General features: G+C 53.4%; 2 protein-coding genes across 5 annotated transcripts in view; both read left to right on the forward strand.

Annotated features, from left to right (window-relative positions):
• Positions 1-1,094: 1,094 nt before the first annotated feature.
• Positions 1,095-11,792, forward strand: LOC111161447 (eukaryotic translation initiation factor 3 subunit K). The gene is made up of 8 exons (XM_022525101.1): positions 1,095-1,235; positions 2,106-2,204; positions 3,640-3,760; positions 5,038-5,112; positions 7,415-7,481; positions 7,599-7,676; positions 9,886-10,011; positions 11,720-11,792. Exons 1-8 carry the CDS (start codon positions 1,177-1,179, stop codon positions 11,749-11,751), a joined length of 657 nt encoding a protein of 218 aa, XP_022380809.1. The 5' UTR covers positions 1,095-1,176; the 3' UTR covers positions 11,752-11,792.
• A 4,878-nt stretch (positions 11,793-16,670) lies between these two features.
• The window catches only part of LOC111161418 (actinin alpha 4), a 69,049-nt gene continuing 65,698 nt past the window's right edge, over positions 16,671-20,021 (forward strand). For all 4 annotated transcript variants that reach the window (XM_022525038.1, XM_022525039.1, XM_022525040.1 and 1 more), the window contains exon 1: positions 16,671-16,911. In XM_022525038.1, the coding sequence (XP_022380746.1) occupies positions 16,750-16,911 (162 nt within the window). In that variant the 5' untranslated portion in view covers positions 16,671-16,749. The remainder of the gene's footprint in view (positions 16,912-20,021) is intronic.

Raw genomic sequence — 20,021 nt, forward strand, 5'->3', positions numbered from 1 at the left:
ACTCTCGCTTCCTGCCCCAGCACAGGGCTGTGCTGCCGGCTCCACCCCCTGTCCCCTGGGCCCTGAGAGCCTGTGAGGGGCAGCTTGCCTTGGGACCCAGGGGACCCCCCTCTTCCACCTCCAGGGCCCAGGGCAGAATGTAAACCAGATGCAAACTATCTTGTGATCTGGGGGGAGGAGGGAGGAGGGCCTGCCCTGGCACCCCCTACCGCGTCCTGGGCGGTGGCTAAAAACCACAGTTGAAACTCTGCTGAGTGTTTGAGGGTTTGGCCGCCGTCCGGAGATGGATGATAGGCCTGCCCAGGAGTGCCCATGCCCTGGACATGCCCGTTCCCTAGATACATACATACGCTTGGCCGTACCCACCAATGTACCCACTGTGCCAGACCAGTAGACGCGCACACGACTGGATACCCGTGTGCACACACGTGCTATGTGTGTGCACATACCTCCACGGATATACCACATGCTTGTGCATTCGCGTCTAAAGTGTGCAGAAGGGCACTCGCCTTCTCCCCCAAGACTGGAGGAGACTGAGCACCAGCCAGCAAGGTCCCGGAGCCCTTCAGCCCAGCCCGCCCGTGCGGCATAGAGCATCACAACCTTACGGGTCCCTAGCCCTGGGGTTGGGGAGGAGTGTGGGGACGAGGTAGAGGACCCCAGAGCTCAGGATCCTGCTTCAGAAGCCGAGGCCTGGGGCAAAGGGGACCTCAAAGGGCACTTCCCTAAGGAATCTGGCCAGGCCCAAGTTAAGAGATACTGCGCGCTCCCCAGCACGGTTTTGTGAGTTCACGACCGCGCGCAACACGAAGCCCGTACGCCGGTGGGGGGGGGGGTCTCCCAGCCGCGGAGTTCGCACACACGTCCCCGAATGGCTAGGACACCGTACGCGAGGCCCGGGAAAAGCTTCGCCCCGCCTCCTCGCCCCGAGCCGGCGCCAGCGTACTGGGCAAGACGAAGCCTTTTTTCACGCTGTGGGTCCGGGTTGTGGGGAGCGTAGGCGCACGCGTCAACTGCGCCCGCCGGAAAGAAAGTCACGTGGCGGGCGCCGCAAGCGCGGCGAAGAAGACGACGACGTAGTTTCCGTTTCCACCACCTCTTCCTCTTCCGGTCCTCGGGGACGCCGTACCGGCTGGCTCTTCGGCTCCGGCCCCGGCGTGGGAGGCGACATTCGTCATGGCGATGTTTGAGCAGATGAGAGCTAACGTGGGCAAGTTGCTCAAGGGTATCGACAGGTCTGAGCCCGGTCGGAGGGAGCGTTTCTGGCCAAGCGGCGTGGTGGAGGGGATTTTCTAGAAAGCGCAAGGGGTGATTAGCATCCTGGACTTGCCCGGGAGTAGGTTTTCCCATTCGCCCTGGAGGGGGACGTGTGTAAGGAGACGGTACTGCAGGGACCTACGGACATGAGACAGCCCTGCCTACCTCGGAGTGCTCTCGCTTTTTAATTGCTTTAAGGTCTTTCTCTCTGCTGCTCAGCTTTCCCTATCACAGCCCTTCAGTTTCCTGTGACACCGCTTCTCAGCCTCTCACAGTGTCCGTCAGTGCCTCTTCATCTCTCTCTCTCTCTCTCTTTTTTTTCCTCTCATGCTGTTCATGGGACACATGTCACTGAAATCTATTCTGTCCTCTCTGGGCAGTACTGGGGACAGAGGTGACCAGGACAGTCCCAGGCCATGCTTGCAGGGGGTTCCCGGTTCAGAGCCCAGACAAACCGGGCAGTAGGCATTGATAGCCTGAAGTAGTCAGGGCTGGGATGGGGGAAGCTAAGCAGGAAAGGATGGGACTAAACCAGTATGGGGGTCTGGGGCAGGGAGGAGGGGTGAGGGGCAAAGATGCCCAGGAGGCCAGGTGTACAGGTTACAGTGACTGATTGGCTGAGAGGTGGCGGGATAGCCTAGAAAAGTTCCAGGAGTCTGATGGGCGGGGGGGGTGGTTCAGAACTTTGGTTTAGGTCTGTAACGTGGGTAAGCGTTATTAGAGGTTATAGAGCTGATTTAAGAGTAAGTGGCCAGTGCCAGAGTTCTCCCCCAGCAGCCCTGCCTCCATAAAGTGACTGGCCTCAGCTCCTTTTTCGTCTCTGTTCTCCTGTCTCAATTCTTCTATAGGTACAATCCTGAGAATCTGGCCACCCTGGAGCGGTACGTGGAGACGCAGGCGAAGGAGAATGCCTATGATCTGGAAGCCAACCTGGCTGTCCTGAAGCTGTGAGTGTCTGCCTCCACCCCCACCTCCAGGCCAGCAGCCAGCCGGGGCAGGCGGGCACTCTCAACATTGGATGAGGCAGGATTGGGCTGGTCTTTGGGATATGGCTTCTCTTGGTGTGCAAGGCCAGGAAGCCAAGGGAGTTGGGGCAGGAGAGATGGTTTTTAAAAATTAATTAAGGGTTATATATATAGGTTGGTACAAAACACAAAATTCTAGTTAAATAAGTACAAATGAGAACCCATGTAAACACCACACTCACTACAAAATTGAGTGTTGTCAGGGCCCCAGGCCCCTTGACTTGTATCCTTTGTGCCAGTCACCTCACCTCCCACCCTTGTAACCCCTTTTAGGCTCTCATGATCTGGTTTTATGTGAGTTTACCACACATGCGTGTGTCCTGAGGAGCTTGGTTCGGGTTTGCCTGTGTTGAACTTGACACAAACGTAGTCCTACAGCATGAGCGTTTTGGCATCTGGCGTCTTCCACTTTGCATCGGGTTTGTGAGATCGATCCATTTTTTCCTGCGGCTGCAATTTTTTTTTTTTAAGTGTTTATTTATTTGACAGAGAGAGAGAAATCACAAGTAGACAAAGAGGCAGGCAGAGGCAGGCGGTGGGGGGGCAGGGTCCCTGCTGAGCAGAGAGCCCAATGTGGGGCTCCATCCCAGGACTCAGAGATCACGACCTTGAGCCGAAGGTAGAGGCTCAACCCACTGAGCCACCCAGGCGCCCCCTGCGGCTGCAATTTATTGTCATTCTTGTGTAGGGCTTCCTGTGCGACTGACTAAACCACCCGTTCTCCTGTGGATGGAGACCTTTGCATTCTATCCCCCCACCCCGTGCCATATAGACATGCTGTCAGCTGTGTAATTTTTATATGTTGTCTCAGTTTGGAGGTCTATAAAATGGCAATAAGAACACTTGTGTTTGTGGGGTTGATTAGATCGTTAGTGGCGTAATTGCTGTTTAGTGAGTGCTCATGGTGCGTTAGCTTCTATGCTCTAAGTTTTGTAGGTGTTAAGTCAGATGGCCGTATTGTCTTTTTGAAGTAGACAGGGTTGTTACTGTCTCTTCTTTTGAGAGGGGGTACCGATAACACAGAGAATTTCAAAGAGGTAGTCCAGGGTCACTTATGAGGCCAGAGGGAACCCAAGCAGTTTGGCTCCAGAGCCTCTACCACTGCTGCAGACTGTACTTCATATTCATTTGCTTGTGAACCACTTAACAGCATCTGGCTTACAGGGTGGCTGGGCGGATTAACTGTCCCCATCTGTGGAACAGGAAACTAGGCCAGGGAGGTTAAGATCACAGAGCAAGTGTGTTGTGATTGGGACTGGAGCCCAGGTATGTCCAACTCCTGAGCTCTGGGCCACAGCACTGGGCCTCAGGTACCTGAAGAGGCCGCTGAGGCTCTGTCTCTTTTTCCCCTTCCCAGGTACCAGTTCAACCCAGCCTTCTTTCAGACCACAGTCACTGCCCAGATCCTGCTGAAGGCCCTCACCAACCTGCCCCACACGGACTTCACACTGTGCAAGTGCATGATTGATCAGGCACACGTATCCTTCCAGTGTCCGGGCGGGGTGTGTGGTGGAAGGGCTGGGGGCAAGGTAGATAAATTCCCCGGGTCAGCGGGCTGTGAATTCAGCCGCAAACTCAGAGTGCCTCCTCTGGGCTTGGTGCTGTGCTGGGTGGGACATTTGGGGGGCCGGGACAGGCTCCCAGAGCTCACCATGCAGTGGGGGACAGAGGTCCTCTTGTCAGTGATGGCCTACAGTCTGTGCTTGGGGTTCGGAGAGGCCAGAGGAGGCACCTGATCCTGTCTGGACGTAAGGGAGGGCTTGGAGGAGGGGACGTCCAAAAGATGAGCTAAATGGAGTGTTAAGGAAGGGTGATCTGGGCGGAGGTAAGGAGGTAAGAAGGCCTGGAGAAAAAAAGAAGAGGTCAGTGGTCTTTCAGAGGCAGGAGAGGAAGTTTGGTGCAGCCTCACCATGGATTGCAAAATGCAATCTGGTCAGACTCAGAAGGGCACCGGGAAGCCATAGAAGACTTCAACCTCAGAGTGAGGGTGCCCGAGTGGCTCAGTCGGTTAAGCGACTGCCTTCAGCTCGGTCCTGATCCTGGAGTCCCAGGATTGCATCCCAAGTCGGGCTCCTTGACAAGCTTGGCAGAGTCCCTCACCCATGCTCTGGCACTCAGAGTCCTGATGCTGTCACACTTAACCTGCCCGTCACTTATGCAGTGAACCTGCCCTGCCAGGTGTGTCTGTGGGAGTTCCTGCCTTCTGAGATCAGCCCCCCTCCCTAGGCGTCTGTTTTGGGGGCTTTCAAAAAAAAAGAAGAAAGTAGATGTATGGTACGCTGTTAAAAGTACGAAAAGCATACAGTGGAAAGAGACAAGGCTTCCTCCTTCCCCTGCCCCACAGCCACCCTATTCCCCTGCCACGGGGCAACACTTCTTTGCCATTCTTGGGTGCCTTTCTGGATACTCTAGAGACGAATGAGTACAGGCGTGTGTGTTCACATACGTGTGTGTGCCCCCCCCAACACACACACCAGTCCCCCACCCAGATGGTGGTCTCTTGTGCGTGTTGGTCTGTGTCTTGCCTTTTCACATCCCAGTGTGTCTTGTCGCCTCTCCACGCCGGTTCTCTAAGAGTTGGCTCCTCCCAGAGTGTGGAAAGGCCAGTGTTTGGCTTTGTGGCTCTGTTGCTGGCTCGCCTGTTGTCTTAGCTGTGCTGCGGTGAATAGAAGGTGGGCAGGGAGAGGTGGCCTGGGGCTCAGTGGCAGCCCCCTGAAGCTCAGGGCTGTTTTCCCTTAACACATTCTTCTCTTAGCAAGAAGAACGGCCAATCCGACAAATTTTATACCTCGGAGACCTGCTGGAGACCTGCCACTTCCAGGCCTTCTGGGTAACTTGGCTTCGGGGCCAGGGTGGGCGGCTGGGCTGAGCTGAGCTGGGACAGGCGGCTGAAAGGAATAGCCGTGCCCATTTGCTGTCTGCTTGCATAACTGTGGGCGATCCGCTGCTCAGGGCTTTGCGAGGGTGACTGCACGGACTTGTCATCCTTGCACTGAGCCAGGACACCCACATTGTCCCTTGTGCCCCTGGGCTGGGGCACATGTGCACACACCCATGTCTGTCCTTCCTCCCAAAGTCCTCCAGCCTCTGTATGCTCCTTCCCTTTTGCTCTCGAACTGGAGCCCCACCCTCCACTTCTGCCAAGGGTCCTTCTCACCATCATTCCTAGACCCGTCTCTCTCCCCCCGAAACCCCTTAGCCCTGCAGCTCAGGTGCATTGGACTCCCAAGGGCTTTAAAAAAAAAACAAAACAAAAGTGATCCTTGACTCCAGCCCCGAGTCTGATCTAATCAGTGTGTGTGTGGTGCAGGCGTTGGGATCTGAAGCAGGTGTTTCCAATGCTCAGGGAAGGTGGGGAGCTGCTGCCCGGCACCCGCCTTTAACAATAACCGCTCCCTCTTCTGCCTGTGAATGCCAGATGTTTCTACCCCCTGACCACTTCCTAGCTCACCCCGGGAGGTCTCCAGCCTGGCGTCCTTGGGCCTGACCAGCAGCCCAGGTCCTCCATTGTGCTTCGTCTGTTAGCAAAAGTCTGCATGGGAGACCCTGCGAGAGGCCAGGAGAAGGCCCATCACATCCTCGGGGCTCATCCCCTCCTAGCCCTGGGTCTCGCTGCCCAATCCCAGCTCTTCACGCCTTCTCATCCCCTCTTCTCCTTCCCTTCTCATCACAGCTAGTGCTCTTCTGCCTTGTTTTGTGGGAAAATATAAGCAGTCAAAGCAGAAGTCCCATGTGTTACTGCCCTCGGCCTCGACATCTGTTGGCAGCTGACTGAACGCTTTTCTGTTTCAGACCACCCCTCAGCTGGTGCCCTGTTCCCCTTCCCTCTTGCCCACTCAGTGCTTCTCCCTCCTCTCATAGCAGCAGGCCTGGCCTTCCCCAGTTGTTTCTGTCACCAGAGACCATGTCCACCCTCTAGTTTGTTCTTGCCTGCAGAAGAGAACTGTCGGGACACCTGGGTGGCTCAGTCAGTTAAGCATCTGCCTTCAGTTCAGGTCATGGTCCCAGGATCCTGGGACCGAGCCCTGCACTGGGCTCCCTGCTCAGCGGGGAGCCAAATTCTCCCTCTGCCTGCCGCTCCTCCTGCTTGTGCTCTCTCTCGCTCTGTCAAATAAATAAAAGTGTTAAAAAAAAAGAAGAAGAAGAAAACTCCCTGAACCTCTCATCTTCCCTACCACATCTACCTCTTGCCCTCTTTCTCTGTACCCCATGGAGCGGAAAGTCTCGCATCCCAGGAAACCCCTCCATGTCAGGCAGAGTGGGACCATTGGTAATGCCTCTCGTGGGCTGGGCTGCTACCCTCTCCCTGCTCACTTGAAGCCATTGTGTTCATTCTATTCAGGCGTTTGTGGCCAGCCTTCCATCTCCCGGTCTCCCACATGTGTACATGCGCATGCACGCACTGTGAAACCCACACTGTCCGCCCTGTCGGCCACCTTTGATGGGGAGGGGAACACACTGCTCCCTCAAATCCTTTTATCATTTGGCTCCCGGAACACTTACTGTCCTGTATATCCTTTGCATTGTCATCGTGGGGTTCTCATTTCCCACACTAATGTCACAGGGAGCCTTGCTGGGAAGGTGACTTGTGGACAGAAGCCTGAAGGGTGTGGGGGTGCTAGCCATGGGGAAGGAGAGTTCGAGACCCAGCACCAGCCAGTGCAGAGACCTTAAGGTGGGCGGATTTGTGGTGTGTCTGGGGAGCAGCGAGGAGTCCCCTGTGGCTGGAGCCAAGGGCTGAGTGGGAGGACGTGACGGGCAGATCCCGTGGGGCCTTGTGGGTCATGATAGGACACTTGGCCTTTTCTCCAAGTGAGATAGGAGCAGGAGGAGGTGGGTGAGTGCAGTTAGCTAAGTTTCTATCTCTGTTCCCTCTTTGGGTCTGTGGTTTCTGCCTGCCTGGTTCAACCCCCAGCTCTCTGATTTGGGGCAAGTCACTTAGCTCCTTTGAGCCTTGGTTTTTCATCACTAAAAATGGGCAGAAAATAGTAACTTATGTCATAGGGTCGCACAGAGAAGAAAGTTGGCATTTGGGGTGAATGCCCAAATCGTACCTTCTGTTGCTAACTTCATTAATGATGACGTAGTTGAGGTCATTCACATTATTGGGAACATTATCCTTTCCCTCACAGCAAGCCCTGGATGAAAATATGGACCTTCTGGAAGGTATAACCGGCTTTGAAGACTCTGTCCGAAAATGTAAGTCTGTCTCGGTGCCTGGGCTCCCCAGGGGGAAGGGGTAGGGAGTGGCAGCAAGGTCCCGGGGGTGGTCCTTTACTATCTTCATTCCTCCCCCCCCCCCCCCCCCCCCCGCAGTTATCTGCCACGTTGTGGGCATCACTTACCAGCACATTGATCGCTGGCTGCTGGCCGAGATGCTTGGGGATCTGACTGGTAAGGCCTCTCTGGGTCCCCGGTGCCAGTCGAGGAGGTTAGGGGTGGTCAGGGGCCATGGTCCTCAGCCAGCTCCTCAGATGGGCCCATCCCTGCCCCAGCAAGTCAGCATTGAAGGTCCCACCCAGCTCGTTACTGAAGGAGTAAGGGACTGGTACAAACATGCCGTTCCTTTGGGAGATTCTCCGGCATTCATTTATTTTATTCTACGTGAGTCATTTGATTGCCTGCTCAGTACCAGGCTGTCCTAGGCCTTGGGGATGTAGCCGTGAACGAGACAGAATGGCTCAGACTTGTTCTCAGGGAGGTAGCAAAACAGATGCCAAAATGAGATGGGCAAGTGTAGCGTGCACTCACCCAAGAGCGCTCCTGGGGCTTGGGTGAGTAGTGAGTAGTTGTGGGGGTGTTTTTTTTTTTTTTTTTTGTATTTAAGATTTTATGTATTTGTTTGACAGATCACAAGTAGGCAGAGGGGGAGGGGGAAGCTGAGCAGAGAGCCTGATGCGATGCAGTCCCAGGACCCTGAGACCATGACCAGAGCCGAAGGCAGAGGTTTAAACCACGAGCCACTCAGGCACCCCTTTTGTTTGTGTTTTCAAGAGATTCTTCCAGGAGCACCTGGGGTGCTCAGTCAGTTAAGCATCTGATTCTTAATCTCAGGGTTGTGAGTTCAGGCCCCTACTTTAAAATAAATGAAAAAATAAATAAAAGTAAAAGATCCTTCCAGAAAAAAAAGAAGAAAAGAAGGGAAGAAAAGCGTATTTGTGTATTTGCTTGTCTTTGCAAAAAGAAATGGGAAGGAAAATAAAACTAAGGAAAATAGGGACGCCTGGGTGGCTCAGTTGGTTGAGCAGCTGCCTTCGGCTCGGGTCATGATCCCGGTGTCCTGGGATCGAGTCCCACATCGGGCTCCTTGCTTGGCGGGGAGCCTGCTTCTCCCTCTGCCTCTGCCTGCCATTCTGTCTGCCTGTGCTTGCTCTCTCTCTGACAAATAAATAAAATCTTTAAAAAAAAAACAAAACAAGGGGCGCCTGGGTGGCTCAGCGGGTTAAGCCGCTGCCTTCGGCTCGGGTCATGATCTCAGGGTCCTGGGATCGAGCCCCGCATCGGGCTCTCTGCTCAGCGGGGAGCCTGCTTCCTCCTCTCTCTCTGCCTGCCTCTCTGCCTGCTTGTGATCTCTCTCTGTCAAATAAATAAATAAAATCTTTAAAAAAAACAAAAAAAAAAACAAAAAAAAAACTAAGGAAAATAGCTACTCCTTGGAAGGGCGGGGTGAGCACAGCGTGGGGGAGCGGGGCGTTGGGGGTGAGATTTCAGTACCTTATTTGGGTAGTTTTGCCTTTTGATCTGTAGAGTGTGCGTGCTTTTGCGCTCTGTTCTTTAGCAGAAGCTATCTTGGACGGTTTGTGTCAGGCTATACTAAGTACGTTTCATCAGGTCGGTGTTTTCCATTTTTTTTTTTTTTTAAGATTTTATTTATTTGACAGAGATAGATCACGAGTAGGCAGAGAACCAAGTAGAGAGGGGGAAGCAGGCTCCCTGCTGAGCAGAGAGCCCGATGTGGGGCTCAATCCCAGGACCCTGAGATCATGACCTGAGCCAAAGGCAGAGGCTTATCAACCCACTTAACCCACCCAGGCACCCTGTTTTACATATTTAAAAGGGAGATTAAGTCAAAAGGGATCAAGCAACCCTTAGATTTGAGTCTAAAGAGAAGCAGACGAATTTTATCAGATTGCTAACAGTCCTACAGGAGTTACCTCAAGCAACAGGTTGTCTTCTGGCCGTGCATCCTTACTGGCAGGTTTTTTAAGAGCAAAAACTGTCCGCAAAGAAATTCCCAGCTGAGGTTCTGGCCTTACGGGTCGTGATAGTGAGGACGTAATTTTAAAACCATTTCCAAGTTGTGTGGAAAAGCAGAGAAGGAAGTGTACCACTGTTGTTGGAAACCAAGGTCTGCGCTGGGAGAGAGGGAGAAACGGAAAGGGGAGACAGGCCCTGTGGTGTCAGGGTGGGAAAGCCGACAGGCTCCCTCTGGCTCCCTCTGGCTGCCTCTTGGAGAACAAACCATGGAAACGCAAGCACACACATGGCCGCAGGAGACACCTGTGGCCCCTGAGGCAGCCGGCAGGGGGGCGCCCCAGCCTTTGGCTGTGGTCCTGCAGGGGCGGGGTGCCTGAGCCGCCCTCCCAGCCCATGTCCCCTGCAGACAGCCAGCTGAAGGTGTGGATGAGCAAGTATGGCTGGAGCGCTGATGAGTCGGGCCAGATCTTCATCTGTAGCCAGGAAGAGAGCATCAAGCCCAAGAACATTGTGGAGAAGATCGACTTTGACAGTGAGTTGGGGCCCAAGGCCACAGGCTATGCATCTAAGGAGCTGCCCTTTGACGGGCCGAGGCTGGGGCCCCAGAAGACTTGGGTGGCTGTGGTCTGGTTCTGGGCCGGGAACTCTGCCGGAGCCCACTGGCTTCTCTCACAGGGCTGCCTGCTGAGGCAGAGTGGTCCTTCCCTGGGACTCCTGGGGGCTCTGGTCTCTTTGCCGTCTGTCCCTGGGAATGGCGCCTTGGCCCTGGTGTCTGCAAAAACAGGGACACCAGAAAGTGTCCACGGGTTCCGGAGTCAGGTAGCTGTGTGGGGCTCTCGGTTCTTGGTTTCTTAGCTCTGCTACTTGGGACCAGTGGTTTTACCTGTGCCTCAGTTTCCTCATCCAAAAAGTGGGGACGCTGGCAGCAGTGATTCTGACAAATATTATGTTGTTCCTGAGACTTACTAAGTCATTTGGTCCTCACGTGAACCCCATGCGGGAGAGGATATTATTGTATGTGACGGAACAGTATCTTAATATGCACGTCGTGGAGGTACGGGAGCGGAGTGAGGCTGTCCGTGCAGAACGTGGAGCAGAGAGCCACGGCGGCCCTCGGCTGAACTGGCCCTGCTGGTCCCTCAGCCGGGAAAGGAGTGGGACAGCTGTGCAGTCAGCCCTCTGATCTGTGCACCATGCACGCGCCGTCGAGTGAGCGAGAACCCGGGGCTGGGGGCCAGCCGCTCCCTCGCGCCCTGGGTCTCCTCCCCCATCCTCGAGTCTGATTCTGGGGTTGTAAAGCTGTGTCTTGGCCCAGCGTGGCTTCTCACTACAGACCAGCTCATCTGGAGCTAAACTGTGGAGCAGGACTTGGTGGGCCCCTTTGCACGGGGGGCATCTAGATCCGCACTGTAAGCGAGAAGTGCCCCCCCTGCCGTGTTGGGTTCTGGGGAGAAGACCCTGCCGCATAGGGCTCTCCAGGGGGAGGTGCAAGGCTGGCGCTTAGCGTGTCTTGCAGGTGGCACGTGGAGAGTGTTGCTGTGACGGCGGTGAGAGGAGCAAGAACTGGCTACCGGGTGTTCTGAGCACGTCATGTAGTCCTGGGGCTCTATGGGGTCCATGCCTCGTGCAGGCGGGGAAGCTGGAGTTAATGAACTTGCCTGAGGTCACCCACTTGGTACAAGGCAGAGCTGTGATTCCTACACAGGTCTCCTTGCTCTAGAGTCGAGATTGGGTTTTTTTGTGTTGTTTTTTTTCTTTTTAAAATTTTATTCATTTGTTTGACATAGACACAGGGAGAGAGGGAACACAAGCAGGGGGAGTGGGAGAGGGAGAAGCAGGCTTCCCGATGAGCAGGGAGCTTGACACGGGGCTCGATCCCAAGACCCTGGGATCATGACCTGAGCGGAAGGTAGACACTTAAAGACTGAGCCACCCAGGTGCCCCCAGAGTTGAGCTTCTTTACTAGGGCCCCATACTGTCTTTGTGGGGTGCCCGGCTGGCTCAGTCTGAAGAGTGTGCGACTCTTATTCTTGGAGGTCTTGAGTTCAAGCCCCATGTTGGGGACAGAGATTACTTCAAAAAGAAACAAAAACAAAAAATCTGATTTTGAAGGTGTTAAGGGCCCAGAAAAGTTTTGTGATCTGCCACCCCTAAAGAATTGTGGGTGCCGTGGTTGGTGGCTGGAGGTTGGTTTCCCATTCTTGCCATGTTGACCTGCTCCCCTCTTCTCTTCCCAACAGGTGTGTCCAGCATCATGGCCTCCTCCCAGTAACTCGACCAGCCGGCGTTGAATAAAGATTTGATGACTTCTTATTCCTGGAGTCTCCCGCTCATTGGCTTCCCGCCTCTGCCCCTCGCCCACCAGAGGGCGCCGGGGAGTAGGCCTCTGCCCACTCTGGGGAGCCTCCTCCCTTCTGCCTGGGGCCTCCCTCCTCCTACTTCCTCCCCTACCCCACCACCCCCCCCACAATGGACCTTCCACACCCACCTTCCTGACGTGTCAGGTCACCAATTGCCAGCTGGCAGCCGTGAGTCAGCAAGGAGGAGGATGTGAATGAATAGGATGTAGGAGTCCAGCCCTGCCGCTGGGTGTGCCTGGCTCTTCTGCCTTCTGGAACAGGCAGGTGAACAGGAGTGGGTTCCTGGTGAGGGGAGGCATACCTTGCCCTTTGGCCTGACAGGCTGGAGGAGGGAATGAGGGAGGATTCAGTCCACCTCCTGTCCTGACTAATGCGCAGCCTATCCTTGTGTGCCCTTGGCTTGGCGACTCTGCCTCTGTTTCTGTTTCCTCATCTGTGAAAGGGGGAGAATGACCCACCCTTGTCAGTTGTGGGAAGTCCAGGACCTCTGGCCAGTAAAGGTCTCTCATCAGGGCCTAGCCTGTTCTTGGCTCTTAGAAAACAGGAGTCATTGTTAATTTCAGATTCAAGATTCTCCCCAAGGTTCCATTGTTCATACCCAAGATTGCAAACTTGTCCTCACCATTCTGCTTGGAGAGATTTTACAAGAAAATTGGGAATTTTAGCTAGGCCATTCACCTTCAGCCTACACCAGCCAGGAGTCATAGCTAATATTACTTGATCTGTAGCTGGGTTGGTTTATCCCTGTCTTACACAGGAAGGATTCTGGAGTCTGGCAGAGTGACCTTGGGCAAGTATCTTCTGCTCTGAGCCTGCTGTCTGTAGGAAGAAGGGGTGGCGGCAACAGCAACTGCCTTTGGGCGAAAGTGGTGGGAAAGAGATGCCATCATAGATGTCCAGCCCTTAGTGTAGCCTGGCAGGTGTCACTGAGGGAGTGTTTCCTTCTCATAAACCATTACATGTGAACTTAGCCTGCGGAGAGGGCAGTGGCAGTGCCTGGCCTGTCCCCTCTTCCGGGTCTTCATCTGCTTGCATTCACACCCATCATTCTTTTGAGACACTGACGGAGCCAGGGCAGGGCAGGACACCCTTTGCCCTGGGTTCGAGATCTGAGCAGGAGCCAGGAAGCAGGGTGTGCCCAAGTTCCTGGGACAAAGGTGCCTCTGTGACTGACAAAGGGAGCCAGCTCTAAGGGGCAGGGGAGGGGCATAGAAGGAGACAATATTGGGGTGCTTTTTGATTATCACCCCCTCTGTGTGAGTATGACTCCCACTCACCCCTGCTTGGCAGGTGTCTTCGTGTAGATACAAGTACAACCGACCATGGCTGCTCTGCAGGGAAGAGGAAATGACCTTTACCTCTTTGGGAAATCACAGCTTTTCCTGCTTAGCCTACTGCTGTTGCTCTAGGAGGATCCTTTAAGAATCTATAGAGAAAGACTTTAAGAAGCTATAGAGAAAGACTGCCTGAGGTCAAACACCAGCCTAGCGACCTTAAGGCACATTGGTTGACCTTCTTGCGCCTCAGTTTCCCAGCTAGGGTGAGCACCCACTTTAGTGCGTTGGAAGAGTTGAGAACAGCCCGGCCTGTGGTAAGAGATGATACATTTACTGTCTTGCTCACTTGGGCTTGGGGGTGTTATTTCAGCTGCTTCCATAGTCCCCTCTCAACGTCCGGGTATCTGTTCACATTCCCACCCTAGGAGGACACAGCCCTGTTTGGTCCGTTTCACTAACTAGAATTAGTAATGGAATACAACAGGGGCGCCGGGCTGGCTCAGCTGGTAGAATGTGTGACTCTTGATCTTGGGGTCATGAGTTCAAGCCTCACATTGGACATAGAGCATACTTTAAAAAAAAAAAAAAGTAACAAATAACATTTATAAATAAAGGGAGCCTTTAAACCTCACTGATGGGGGCCATCCACTTCATCTTTGAGCCCTTCGTCTGGGACGTCTTTCAATGTCCATTGGGAGCAGGCAGGGTGGGGCCGGTGGCCCAGAGCTCCAGTGGCTCTCCCTGCCAACTAGGCCCAGCACAAAAGTCCTGGGTTGGTTCCCTAGGTCACAGACAACACTCCTGGATCTTCGGCCAGATCCTGGCATCCCCAGGGAAAATGGGCTGTGTGCAGGCCCTGTCTCCTTCCTTTGTGTGCCATTGGATCCCTTCTAGTCCTTTGAAAGAGGTGGGGAGAAATCCACGAGCTCCCATGCCTGGAGGAGCCGGGTCTTCTCATTCCCATCCCTGGTAGCTGACTGTGACCCAGTCTACTCTGTTCACACTGTGGGCCAGTTCTTGCTCTAGTCTAATTCCAACTCTTACCTCCTTTGCTTTCTTGACTCGAGTCAAGTTCGCACTCTCCAATTGCTCAGGTCCAAACCTTGGGAGCCATCTTGAGTCTGGATTCTTCCTTCATTCTCATGTCCATCCCCACTCCCCATCCAATTCATGACAGTAAGTCCTGTCAGCTCCCCTTTTCCAAATCTTTCCACTGCCCATCCTCCATGGCTCTCTCCCAGGACCCTGGTCCTGACCAGGACCAGGTCCTCACCTGGACCATTGTGGCAGCCCTCTGGCTGGTCTCCCTGAGCTCATTCCACCTATAGTCTGTTCCCCTCCCGTGGCTGCTGGAACCTGTAAACAGCTGCACTTGATCCCAGCCCTCCCCCTGCTTAGGGTCCTCCCTGAAACTTCCCACTGCATTTCCAATAAAATTCAAAGTCCTCATCATGGTTTTAAGTCATCCATTCATTCACCTAAGATATATTAAGCTGCCGTCTTGTGTAGACACTGTTTCAGAGACTAGGGAAACGGCAGTGACTCATGGACTGACATTCTTGGGAAGGAGAAAGATAAACACGGTAAACAAGCCAATCACGTAGTATGCTAAATGGTCATCTGTACTCTGGGGAAAAAAAGCAAAGGAGGGAAGGTGTAAGATGTTCTTTTAACTAGGGTTAAAGTCTCCCTGAAGAGGTGATGGTCTCACTGAAGAGGTGATGTTTCTGCAGACCTGCAGGAAAGGAGTCTGTTGGAAGTCCTGGGGATCCAGTATGTGGGGAAAGTGTTCAGGCCCTGGTAACAACGTATCACCCAGTGCAAAGGCCCTGAGGCTGGAAGGTATCTGGTGTGTTTGAAGAAGAGTGAGGAGGAAGTCAGCAATGTGGCAGCAGCTCAGAAACTGAGAGGGAGAGACAGAGGTGAACTGGAAGAGGAAATGGGGACAGGATGGGGAATCCCCTGGGGGTCTGGCTGGGGCTCCAGGAGTATCTTATTTCAAAAGCGGGGCTGGGCTGAGCCAAGGCAGGGAAGACTCCTTCAGCCTTTCCTCCTTTCTTTGACTTTGACTTGTACTTGGTATTGCACCAAGGAGGGGTTCTGAACGAGGAAGGAGAGAATTAGGTGAGAGATTTGAGGCTCCCTCAGGCTTCTTGTGGGAAAGGGAGTGTGGTAGAGGGTTGGGAAAGGGAGCAGGGAGATGGGAAGGAGCCTGCTGCAGTGGTCCATGCGAAGACAAGGCAGGATGGACAGGACTAGGATGGGGCCATGGAGGCAGGAGGAAATGGGTGGATTCTGATTATACTTTTTATTTTTTATTTTTATTTTTTTATTTTACTTATTTATTTTAAGATTGATTGATTGATTTGAGAGAAAGTGAGCATGGTGGGGAGGGGCAGAAGGAGAGAGAGAGACTCTTAAGCTGACTCAGCACCAAATGTGGAGTCCCACTTGGGGACTAATGACTGAGATCATGACAGGAGCAACCTGGGTGGAAATCAAGAGTTGGTTGCCTAACTGCGCCACCTGTATATACTTTTAAGATGGAACTGACAATTTCCTGAATTGGATGTGGGGTGTGAAGACAAAGAGGAGACAAGGATTGATGGAAAGTCTTATTGCCCACACAGCTGGAAGGATGGAGGCCCATTAACCGAAATGAGGATGACTGTGGGGTGATCAGGTTTGGGAAGATCAGAAGCTTTGGATATTTAAATCTGAGAGGTCTCTGAACGTGGCAGTGTCATTTATCTGTATTTATTTGCTTACTTACTGTTGCCCCCCCACCATGTGAGCCCCATGAGAACTAATCATGTTAGAATAACTTACCATGCTCAGGACTCTATTGCCAGTGCCCAAGAACAATGCCTGGCACACCACAGATGCTCAGTAAATGTTTGTTGAATGAATGAAGACAGACAAGTCCCCAGATTCCTTTACCTTCCCGGTCAGCCAATATTTATTCCAATCTACCTAACTCTTGTTAGGTAGATTGGAACTCTTGTTTTGTGAATCCTTCAGGTCTGTGTCCAAATATCCCCCTTTTCTGCAAAGCCTACCCTGAGTACTGTTTGACATTCCAGCTCATGCTTAATTTTTCTCCATAACGTTTATCAGATGTTGGACTATACTTCCAAAGATTTTGTTATCTTCCTTCACTAGAACGTAGTTCCACGAGGGCAGGGATTTCTGTCTATCTTGTTTAGTGCGGATGCGTAAGACATGATGAGGCACACAGTCGGCAGGTCAAGGCTTGATGGCGAGACCCCCGCCTTATGAATCATTCATGACTGACCCCGCCCACACGCAGAGAACGGGCGCGCTCTCGCGGGAGAGGGGAAGCAGCTCGTACACGAGCTGAAGGGGCGGTGGGGGAAGTGAACTCTGCGCAGCCGCCGAGTTACAGAGGCGGGTCCCAGCGTCTTTCTGGTTAGGAGGCGCGCGCGCGCGCGCGGGAGGGCGGCGGCGGCGGCGGCGGCCCTGTGCGCAGGCGCGGCGGGCAGTGCGCAGGCGCTGGGGGAGGGCGGGCTGAAGCAGCTGAAGCGGCGGCGGCGGCGGCGGCGGAGGCTCGGGCAGAGGGGCGGGAGCTGCAGCGGGAGCAGACGGGCTGGTGGGCGAGCGAGAGGCGGCGGAATGGTGGACTACCACGCGGCGAACCAGTCTTACCAGTACGGCCCCAGCAGCGGGGGCAATGGCGCCGGCGGCGGGGGAAGCATGGGCGACTACATGGCCCAGGAAGACGACTGGGACCGGGACTTGCTGCTGGACCCGGCCTGGGAGAAGCAGCAGCGTAAGGTGCGTGGCCCGCGGGCCGGACGGGCTGAAGGGGGTCTTCCGAGGGAGGTTGGGGCCCGGGAAGGGGATTGGAGTTCTCAAGAGGGAATTGGAGGGTCTGTGGGGGGAATCGGGGGTCATGAGACGGAATTGGCGGGACTGGGAAGAGGTTTGTAGTCCTAAGAAGAAATTTTAGAACTTGACCAAGGAATGGGGAGTCTGAAAAAATAGTTGGCGGCCGTGTAGGGAATATAGAAGTCTAAAAAATAAAAAATCAGATAGCCCGATGAAGGAATTGGAGGGTCTGGGCGGGGAATTGGGGGAAACCAAGATGCTTGGAGACTTCTAAAATGGAATTGGGGTTTGGGGGTGCGGAGAGAAACGGAGGAGTCTGGAATTTGTAGGCCAGAATGGAATTAATGGTTGGGGGAGCCTGAAGAGGAGCTCGAAGATGGAAGGGTTTATTTGGAGTGCAGAAAGATGTGAAGATTAGGGAGGTCTAAAGGGGTTGGAAATTCTGGAAGTCTGAAGATGGAGTAGGGGGTACTAAGAAAGGGATATGGAGTCTAAAGAGTATTGGGGGGACCTGTGAGAATTGGAAGATGAGAGGGATAGAGGAAAGAAGTGGGTGTGAGATGGGAGTGCGGTGCGAGGATGGGTAGGGGTGCTAATGAAAGAAGTTAGGGAGCTGTGAGAAGTGTTGGAAGGGGTGGGATTTATTTGGGGGGACCCTGTTCTCATTGGGGGGTCGGAGGAGTAAGGTATTGCGAGGTCTGAAGAGGACGAAAGGAGATGCAGAGTGTACCTGGAGTGTTTTGAAGAGGGGCTTCTGATGGAAGGCTGAAAAGCTCAGCCAAGGCTTGGAGGAGCCTAAGGAAAAGGTGGTGTGGAAAAGGTGAGCGAGCTTGCTGGAGAGAATGGGAGCGGTGGAATGGCGAATAATGGGAGGGAGGTTAGTTTAGAAAAACGAAAGTCTCATTAGGAAGGCAGTGTGTGATGGATGGCCTGAGAAAGGAATTTGGCAGGGGGAGGGCTTCTAGAGGTACACAGTCTCAGTCTCGGGACTACAGAGTGTGTTTTAAGGTGAGGGGAGGGAGAATAAGGGAGGAAACTGAGAGTGTCAAGGAAGAATTTTCTTTGGGGGAAGGGGGTGAAGGGACCCTTAAAGCAGGGTCTGTTTTCAGGTGGCATGTTGGGGTATGGAAGCAACTTAGAGGAGAGACTGCAGTAGTGAAAGGGAGACCAAAGGAGGGGGCGACCTGGAGAAGGTGTTTGTGGGGAGGGATAATTCAGGGTAGTTGATGAAGGGAGCTCTCCGCTGATAGAAGAGAGAGTTTGAGTGTGTGCAGGAAGAGCTAAAGAGAGGAGTGTGTTGAGTGGGTGTGTGTGTGTTGGGAGAGGTGGTTTAAAGCGTGTGTGAAGAGAGTGGCAGGTACTTGAAGTTAGAGGCTTTTCATATGTTCGGAAGACCTGAATTTTCTTCCTAGATTTGTTACTCATAAGCTTTGTGGTCCTGGGCAAGACCCTTGCTTTCTTAGTACAGTTCTGTCATCTGTGAAGTGAGGAAGGAGGGAAGAAAGCCCTCCTGTGATGCTATAGAAATGGATGCATCCGGTGTGGGGATTTTGGGAGGGGGGGATTTGGTGGAGCTTTTTCCGGACCTTGGGGCGGACTCAAGGGATTTGAGTGATGAGCTGGGGAGGACAGCTGAGAATGTGACTGGAAGCCTCTTGAGGGTGTGAATTGGTGCCGGCGGTGGGGCAGTGCAGGCCACCAGGGGTGGAGGGGAAGGGTGAAAGGAGCAGCTGTTCCTGGGGTGGGGCCTGGCATAACCTTGGGTAAATTCCCAACCTCTGTTTGAATTTCCTCATCAGTTGGGGGGTGGCGGGTTGGTGATGGTGTTCTTCTCCATTGCTACAGTTATCTCCCGGGTGGCCAGGTTGAGATAATCTGTTGTAGAAATGCGTTTTAAGGGGAGAGGGAGATCTAGCCTGCTGTCACGTCATTAATTTATTGCCCCAGGCAGTGCTGGGTTGGAAAAGGTTAAGAGTTGCCAAGAGACTTGGAAAGTTGGGAGGGGAACCAAGGGGCCGCGGGGTTGTTGTTGAGTATTTCTGGGATCTGCCTTCTCTAGCTCCAGGTGCTTGGGAAAATGAGCCCCTGACTCTTTTCTCCCAGGTGTGAGAGTGGGGGAACCTTCCCTGTCCCTCCCTTCCTGTCTTCCACCTCTCCCCACATGCCTCCCTTTGCTAGCTCATTTCCACTCCCTTCTGGGAGTTAGGGTGTGTGCTCCTTCGTGGTTATAGTCTCCCTTGCACGCAGGGTGAGGCTGGGGCCCCATTCAGGTCCTGGGCGGGAACCCAGACTCACCGGAACCCCAAGGTCCTGTGCTCTGTGTTATTTTCCCTCTTCCCTTCCTCAAGGACCAGGCAAGGTTGAGGGAAAGGGTGGCTCACAGTGTCCTCTAATACAAGCTGCTTTCAATTCTCAATAAGGATCAGATTCTAGTATGTCCTGCGTTAGACCCTACTGCAGCAAATATTTACACATAGCTGTTCTTTGGGGAAAAATATTGCTTCACTGCTGTGCACTTTCCTAGTATGGAATAGAGATCCTTTATGAAATGGGGGAAGGAGTAATGGAAAGGAATCTGTACACAAATCTGTACTGCTCTTTCCCTTTGAAGAGGAACCCCCTCCCTGCTCCCCCCAACAGTCTGGGTGAGTTTTTCTACGTTATAGTGTCACTTTAGTGACTGACAAGTTGTCCCTCTTACCTCTCCAAGGCTGAGCCACGGCACAGGGAGAATGACACTCACGTACTCACATACTCTAAAAATCTGTATCCCAAGTTAGCTGTAGTCCCCTAAAGTGTGTGGAATTAAATTCTTCTTGGAATTAAAGGTTGGTTCAAGTCAGGGTGTGTGTGGCTTCTGGTGGTTCTCACTTCTACCTGAAGTCATTGGCTCTGACTTCTAGGGTCCCCTGTAACCAAGGTACAACCTGATAAGTAGGTTGTGCAATAGGTCTGACACGGCAGGCCCTAAGTTTTCTCCTGGGGCATGGGGGGAAAGACTGGTCTGTTCTCAGCCACAGTTTCTTCTCCCAGTTTCTGAAAGGGTCCTGGGCAGC

The sequence above is a fragment of the Enhydra lutris genome, unplaced genomic scaffold (genome assembly GCF_002288905.1).
Source record: "Enhydra lutris kenyoni isolate GAN:26980312 unplaced genomic scaffold, ASM228890v2 scaffoldscaffold85, whole genome shotgun sequence".
In the NCBI taxonomy this organism is placed as follows: domain Eukaryota; kingdom Metazoa; phylum Chordata; class Mammalia; order Carnivora; family Mustelidae; genus Enhydra; species Enhydra lutris.

Bases quoted from the DNA above. Each gene is read 5' to 3' on its own strand.
- LOC111161447 (XM_022525101.1), top strand. From the start codon at position 1,177: ATGGCGATGTTTGAGCAGATGAGAGCTAACGTGGGCAAGTTGCTCAAG. The intron at 7,677-9,885 runs GTAAGGCCTCTC...TGTCCCCTGCAG, and splicing joins GATGCTTGGGGATCTGACTG to ACAGCCAGCTGAAGGTGTGG. The intron at 10,012-11,719 runs GTGAGTTGGGGC...TCTTCCCAACAG, and splicing joins GGAGAAGATCGACTTTGACA to GTGTGTCCAGCATCATGGCC.